The sequence below is a fragment of the Nannospalax galili genome, unplaced genomic scaffold, assembly GCF_000622305.1.
Source record: "Nannospalax galili isolate Female #2095 unplaced genomic scaffold, S.galili_v1.0 scaffold521, whole genome shotgun sequence".
Lineage (NCBI taxonomy): Eukaryota > Metazoa > Chordata > Mammalia > Rodentia > Spalacidae > Nannospalax > Nannospalax galili.
In genome coordinates this window covers 74,192-80,748 of record NW_008344634.1, presented here as the reverse complement: position 1 = coordinate 80,748, position 6,557 = coordinate 74,192, and the positions used below count along the sequence as shown (strand labels likewise).

Here is a 6,557-nt window from a genome sequence, read left to right as displayed (position 1 = left end):
TAAAATACACAGAAAACAGAGCTAGATACCAGGCTTCCTACTTCTCAATATTCTGTTTTTATTTTCTTGTACTTTTTAAAACCTTGTGCAAATTAAGTGTTCATTTTAATGTAATTTCTTTACATTTATTTTGTGCATGGTTATGTGCATGTGCCATGGTGTGCATATGGAGGTCAAAAGAACTTTCAGGAGGTGGTCCTCCTTCTACCATGTTGGTTCTGGGGACTGAACTCAGGCCATTAGTCTTGGCAGTGGGTGCTCTTACCTGCTTACCCATTTGTCGGCTCATAGTTTACTGTCTACCTGACTGTATGTCTATTGATTTTGCGGTGTTGGGAATCAAATCCAGGAATTCTGCAAGCTAGGTAAATGATCTGCCAATGAGCTATATTCCCTGTATTTATTTATTTATTTATTTATTTATTTATTTATTTATTTATTTTATTGCAACAGGGTCTCATTAAGTTGCACAGGCTGGCTTTGAACTTGCTCTATAGACCAGGCAGTCCTTGAACTTTGATCCTCCTGCCTTAACCACCCAAGTAGCTAAGATTCCAGGCCTGCACCACCCAGACCCAGCTTGATATACAAATTTTAAGTAACAAATTTCCAGAGGATTCATATCTGTTTAATGTATTTCATGGATTGGTGGTTTTGACAGTTTCAATAACTTCTTAGTAACTGCAGTAATGATGAGAAATAAAACTATTTCAATCATGGCATGTTAATTACTATTTACTTCCAAATTGCTCAGAGTTTAGAAATCAAAGAAAAAATTTAAATGATTACTGCCATGAGCACTCAAAAGCACAGCCAATATACTGCAACAGGAAAGAGACATTGATTTCTCCATGTCTTTTCTGCTCCACAGCACTACTGGAAAGCAGTTTCTGGGCACATGGCTATTAATCTCTTGCTCTGGGGGTGATCTCTGAGTTAAGTAAAATATGAAAAGATACAAGATGAAAATGTGTCTGTTGTTCTTCTGAGCATATAAGACGCTTTTAAAGCTCTTTAAAGTTGGAAAAGCACGCATGACCATGTAGGCTCCATTTACTTGCAGTAAAGCCAGGTGAGGAGGACCGATGTCCCTTTTAAATTTGAACTAGTTGTTCTGTTTTATTGTCACAAAATGGAATGATTTTATTCTCTTTAAATTACGATGCATGGGGATGGAGAGACGGCTCATCAGTTAAGATCTGCCCTTGCAGAGGACCCAGGTTCGATTCCCAGAACCCACATGGAGGCTAACAGCTGTCTGTAACTTCAGTTCCAGTGGATCCAAAGCCTTCTTCTGACCTCTGTGGACATTATATGACACAGGTGCATTTATATGCAGGCAGTACACTCATACACATAAAAAAATTTTAAAAATAAATTACTATGTATGGGGAACCAAAATATTTCTGTCTGTTGTGCAAAAAAAAATATTATATTTTGACTCAGTCATTTTCAATCACAGTGATTTGTCCTCTGGAGAATATTAGCATTGCCTGAAGACATTTTTGATTGTCACAAACAGTGGGGAAAAAACAAACATGCTACTGGCATCAGATGGCAAGGCCTCAGATGCTGTTAAAAAGCCCATGGACTTTAGAAACATCTTTTAGGTCCATATTGGTAACCAGTTCTCCTTGTAGTTAATGGAAATGACACACACAAGGAAGTACAGGAGTTAAAAAAGAACCAAATGTGGGGAGTGGGGAGGGTATTTACAGAAACACCAGCTCTCCTTCCTCCTCGGAACAGTGCTTCCAGTTTTAGTCCCAGCACATGACCATGCCCTGTCCTTTGTGTGTTTGCTTTCACAAGATTTCCTGAAACTGAAATCTGTGAGTGTTTAAGTGCCTTTATATATCTCAGCTACTGTTCCAGGTCTATCTGATCATCAGCTCCTCTAAGGAGTTCTTTTGTTGTACAGATGTATACTTGACTTGTCTAATCCACTAACTGTTTATTCTTTCCTCTTCCCGTGTTCCTGATGCATTTTGTTCACACTTTTTTAAAAACTTTTTTTGATTTATTTTCTTTCTTATATGTGTGAGTGTGTTGACTGCATGTGTGTTAGTGCAGCCATGTTGTGCAGTGCCCTCAGAGGACAGAAGAGGGCATCCCCTATGTTTTTTCGACCGGCGGGCTGTCTGTCTCGGGAGTAGATGCAGCCCTGATCATTGTCGGGTCAGAGTTTTTATAGGATTACAGAAATATTATTCAAGCAGGACATTTGAACCAGTCAGGTTTGTACAACATAGCAGAACTTTGAATCTATTAATCAACAACCAATCATTATACAGACAAGTGATACAGTCATATAACTTGGCAATCGACTATGTAATTTTAAAATTAGTCAACTTCCTAGCCATAACAAGTATAGTAAGAAAGCTGAAATCAGCAGTTACCAGGTGGTCATACAATACAGGGTGGTCTTATACTTTGTGTCCTAAAGGTGATCTAAAATAGCGAGTTACAGAAGAGAAAACAAGCAGTTAGCCAGAGGTAAAATGTCTGAGATTAGCACGTTCCACTGGTTTGTGACTGAGCTATTTTTTAGAACTCAAGGCTATTTTCTCTTTGTAAATATTTCCCATACACGAAAAGAGGTTACTGTTAAAATAGCTATTCTGAGCAAGATGGAGTAACTTATGTTAAGTTGCTAATATAGTTCACCCTAGAACTTGAATTATGGATGGTTATTAGCCGCTATGTGAGTGCTGGGAATCGAATCTGGGTTTTCTGCAAAAACAGCCAGTGCTCTTAACTGCTGAGCCATCTCTCTAGCCCTTGTTCACACTTCTATATCCATCTACTGCCCACAGGATTTACTTCTGTGTCCTACACAATTGAAGTTTCTACATGGTACAAACTACATTGGGTTCAATTCTGCATGTCACAGCTGAAGAATATTTAAAAGTTTCAGAAAACTGAATTGACTACTTTGAAACATAAACTGAAATTCTAATAGTTTGAGACTTTGGAAGTGTGGTACAATGAATTACATTGTAAGTCCATTTTTACATTACTGATCAGAGGAAAACAATTTTCAGTATCTTTGACCAACAAGGAAAATTAGAATTTTGAAATATCCCTACCCCTCCCCAACATACCCATTTTAAGAGGAAATCATATGCAAGGATATTCAAAAAGCTCATCACATTTTGTAAGTTAATCAATAGCCATAATCATTATGAACTTTGTCTTTTTTCACGGGTTAACACTTTTGTTTTACAGCCAGAGTTAATCACTACTGCTTGGAAATAAAAATTAATTCAGATAAGCCAGTTCTGCCAATGTTTCTAAAGTAGGAATTTAAGAGTTTCTTAAACGGGATGCATGAGCATGTGTCTCATCTTAGGCACAGAGACATTATAATGAATTTCATGTACTAAAAGAAAGATTTAAATCAACACTTTATTCTATGTATTTCTGTTTCTAATGTCACTCATATATGTTAAGCAAGGATTATTGAAGATCATTGTTTTGGAATTGGAAGCTACAGAAAGCACTATGCTGGACTAAAATGGAGTCACTCATACTTAAAGCCACATGATTAAATGGAAACGTCAAGGCAGCAGATTGAGCTCAAAACAGACCATCTTTTCCTAAAAATCTGAGGTTCCAGTTTGAGTCAGCATACCTTTACAAAAAGTAACCCGAAGGAACCTGATGTTAACAAAAGCAGGCAGGAGGTATCAGGCCATGTAACTTTTAAACTATATATTCTTATCTTAATAACAGCATCTTTTTATTTTATTTTTTTAGCAGATTGCCCCTAGCCCCAGCCCACCTGGAACTCACTATGTAGACCAGGCTGGCCTCAATCTCACAGAGATCCACCTGCCTCTGCTTCCCGAGTGATGGGATTAAAGGCGTCCTAGCAGCATCTTAAACTACTCTCATTGTCATGGCTACAAAAGGTAAATGAATTAACCAACATCTCTGAATTTTCAATGCACAGATTTGGCCAACAACAACCAATTTGAGCCCTCTACCATTTGAATTTCATCAATAGCCTTTCCCATATCAGTTATCCAGGGAATTACTATGGATGGAGGGGTGTTACTTGAAATTTATTTGCAGTCACAGGAAAAGATGATCTAAATGACCAGTTGAACAGGTGAGTTTGGATAGTTCATAAACTTCATTTAATGCACTGCACTTTGTGATTGTGGCAACAAGTTACACTGCAGGGGCGGGGGGGGCGTGTCAGTGAATAACTCCATATGGCATTTCCCACTTAATGCGCAGCATCATCAAATGAGAAATCTGAATTTCCCTCAGGACAAAAATGAAGAAGCATGCTTCTCAAACCAAATATTAATTACTTTTTAAGACTACTGTAAAGCCTTAAAATAATTAACCTTTCCTCTGATCCATGGCCTTGTAGAAGCTTAGAACCATATCGAATTAAGCACTATTCTGGAACTGATGCTGTGCAATGAGATGTCTTATTTATTCTCCATCAATGACTTTTTCTCTGATTCTTTAAGTACTTTTTTTTGTTCAGTGTAGTCTACATTTTAGTAAGCTGCTTCAACACATTTGTGGAAGAAGACAAAAAAGAACTAATGCTATAAAAATTAAAGCTGTCATTTACTCAGGGTGAACTTAGTCCTCTTTCCTGTGAATATAGTTTTAAAGAAAAAAAGATTGGTATTTTAAGCATTCTATATAAATATGAGCTCTCAAGGTCAAGGCTAACAATAAAAGTGTTTAGTTAAAAGTATTCTTGCCCAGAATGTGATCCATGTCTGTAATACAATAATTCCAGTACTCAGGAGGCAGAAGCAGGCAGAGTTCTGAGTTCAAGCTAGCCTGGTCTACATAGTGAGTTCCAGGCCACCAGCCAGGGCTACATAGTAAGACTCTCAAGAAAAAAAAAGTATTCTTAACTGTATGTTCCTTCTAACTCAGTATTATGACTCTGTGCATGTGCATGCTCATGTGTATACACACACACACACAGTCTTCAAGGAAGAAATGTATGGAAAGTGGGAAGAGAAGGAAACTCGTATTTTGTAATTGATCACAAAATATTGACTTCTGGCATATGTAGAATTATATGTAGCAAATCTTGGTGCCATGGAGGGAAAATTTATAGCCTGCTACACAAATAAAAGTGTTTATTTTCAATGACTATTTATTAAAAATTTTATTGTGTAAGGGACTGTAGTAGGTAGTATGAAACCATCGCTTTGTTCGCTGCTCCCAACTACTGCCCATTGGATCAAGAGACCAGCACTTACTAAGGGATGTTCCATCTATCCACTCCATTACACATCAGTTTTTCTTTCTCTTATTGTCTTCTCCAACCTAAGTAGGGAAATTTCATACTGTAAGCTCCTTGAGATTTGTCTATTCATTAGAGCATAGTACTAGACAAACCCGTTTGAATAAATGACTGAATAGCGAATGGAGTATGTTTCTTCCTCCAGGAGTGCTCATTCAGAGCTTTGGGGACAAGGAGAAAACAAAGGAAAGTAGATAATAAGACTCTCACTTTTAAAATGTGAGTCCAAAATTGTAAATCAAGTAAGGAGTAATCTCAGTGCAGGGGCCTTCAAGCAGAGGTTCAAATGGGGTGCTGTCTCAATAGGTCCACAGTATGAGAGTAGCTGGTGCCCAGGGAATGTGTGGGGGTGTCATTTAGAACTAGAGGAGGGGGCTTGTTATTCTGCACAGCTGCCTAGCATTTAAAGTGTGCTAAAGAAACACTGTCATGGGACTGGAGAGATGACTCCGTGGCCCAGGGGTGAAGAGCACTGGCTGCTCTTGCAGAAGACTCCTGTTTGAATCCCAGCATCGATATGGCGGCTAACCGTCCCATGGGATCCGACGCCCTCTTCTGGCCTCTGCAGACACTGCACTGGCATAACTTACACATAAAAAAAAATAAAAATTAAAAACAAAAAGCAAAAAAACCCCTCACAGTCCCAGTTGGCCCTCCAGGTAGGATTAAAAGGGGATGAAGATGAAACACGATTCCACCACTGATCAGTTTTGTTTTCTACCCGTTTTAGAGGTGTTCGAAGTTGGTAGAAACAAGAAAAAAGTCACTTTTTCGAGTGGCATCTGGAACTTACACTAGTTTCAAAAGGAACTTGGGCTCCCTTTAGGAGAAACCATTGACCCTGGAAGGAGAAGCAACGCCACGGTAAAACCGAAAGTAGGTCTCCTGGGAACTTGGGCGGTGCTCAGGAAGTACCACAGGCAAATGCGAATGCGCGGGGAGAGGTTGTCCAATGTGAATCCTAAGATCCTCGCCCTTCGCCAGAGACGACCGCTGCGATAGGCCAGGAGGACTGTCTAACGCAGGAGGGAGGGACGTGACGTAGAGCCTTTGCCACCGTGGGAACTGTCCAACTGCCCAGAGGAAGAGGCGTGACGTAGGCGGCCAGCCGAGCATGGGGGCGTGGCCACAGATGTAGGCGGGCCGCGGCTGACCCTGGAGGCCTGACGAGTCAGGAAGGAGGGGCATGACGTAGGCGGGGCGCAGGCTTGTGTATGGGCGTGGCCTCGTGCTTGTGCGCGACAGAGTGGCGCTGCCGGAGGCCACGGGC

The 6,557-nt window shown here is 40.0% G+C and overlaps 1 protein-coding gene across 2 annotated transcripts in view; it reads right to left on the bottom strand.

Moving 5' to 3' along the window:
* The window catches only part of Cltrn (collectrin, amino acid transport regulator), a 49,018-nt gene extending 42,755 nt beyond the window's left edge, over positions 1 to 6,263 (bottom strand). The window contains exons 1-2 of one of the 2 annotated variants that reach the window (XM_029567253.1): positions 6,081 to 6,263; positions 5,244 to 5,310 (exon numbers count right to left, since the gene is read on the bottom strand). In XM_029567253.1, the coding sequence (XP_029423113.1) occupies positions 5,244 to 5,258 (15 nt within the window). In that variant the 5' untranslated portion in view covers positions 5,259 to 5,310; positions 6,081 to 6,263. The remainder of the gene's footprint in view (positions 1 to 5,243; positions 5,311 to 6,080) is intronic. The other variant, XM_029567252.1, reaches the window with a different exon arrangement.
* Positions 6,264 to 6,557: the final 294 nt, after the last annotated feature.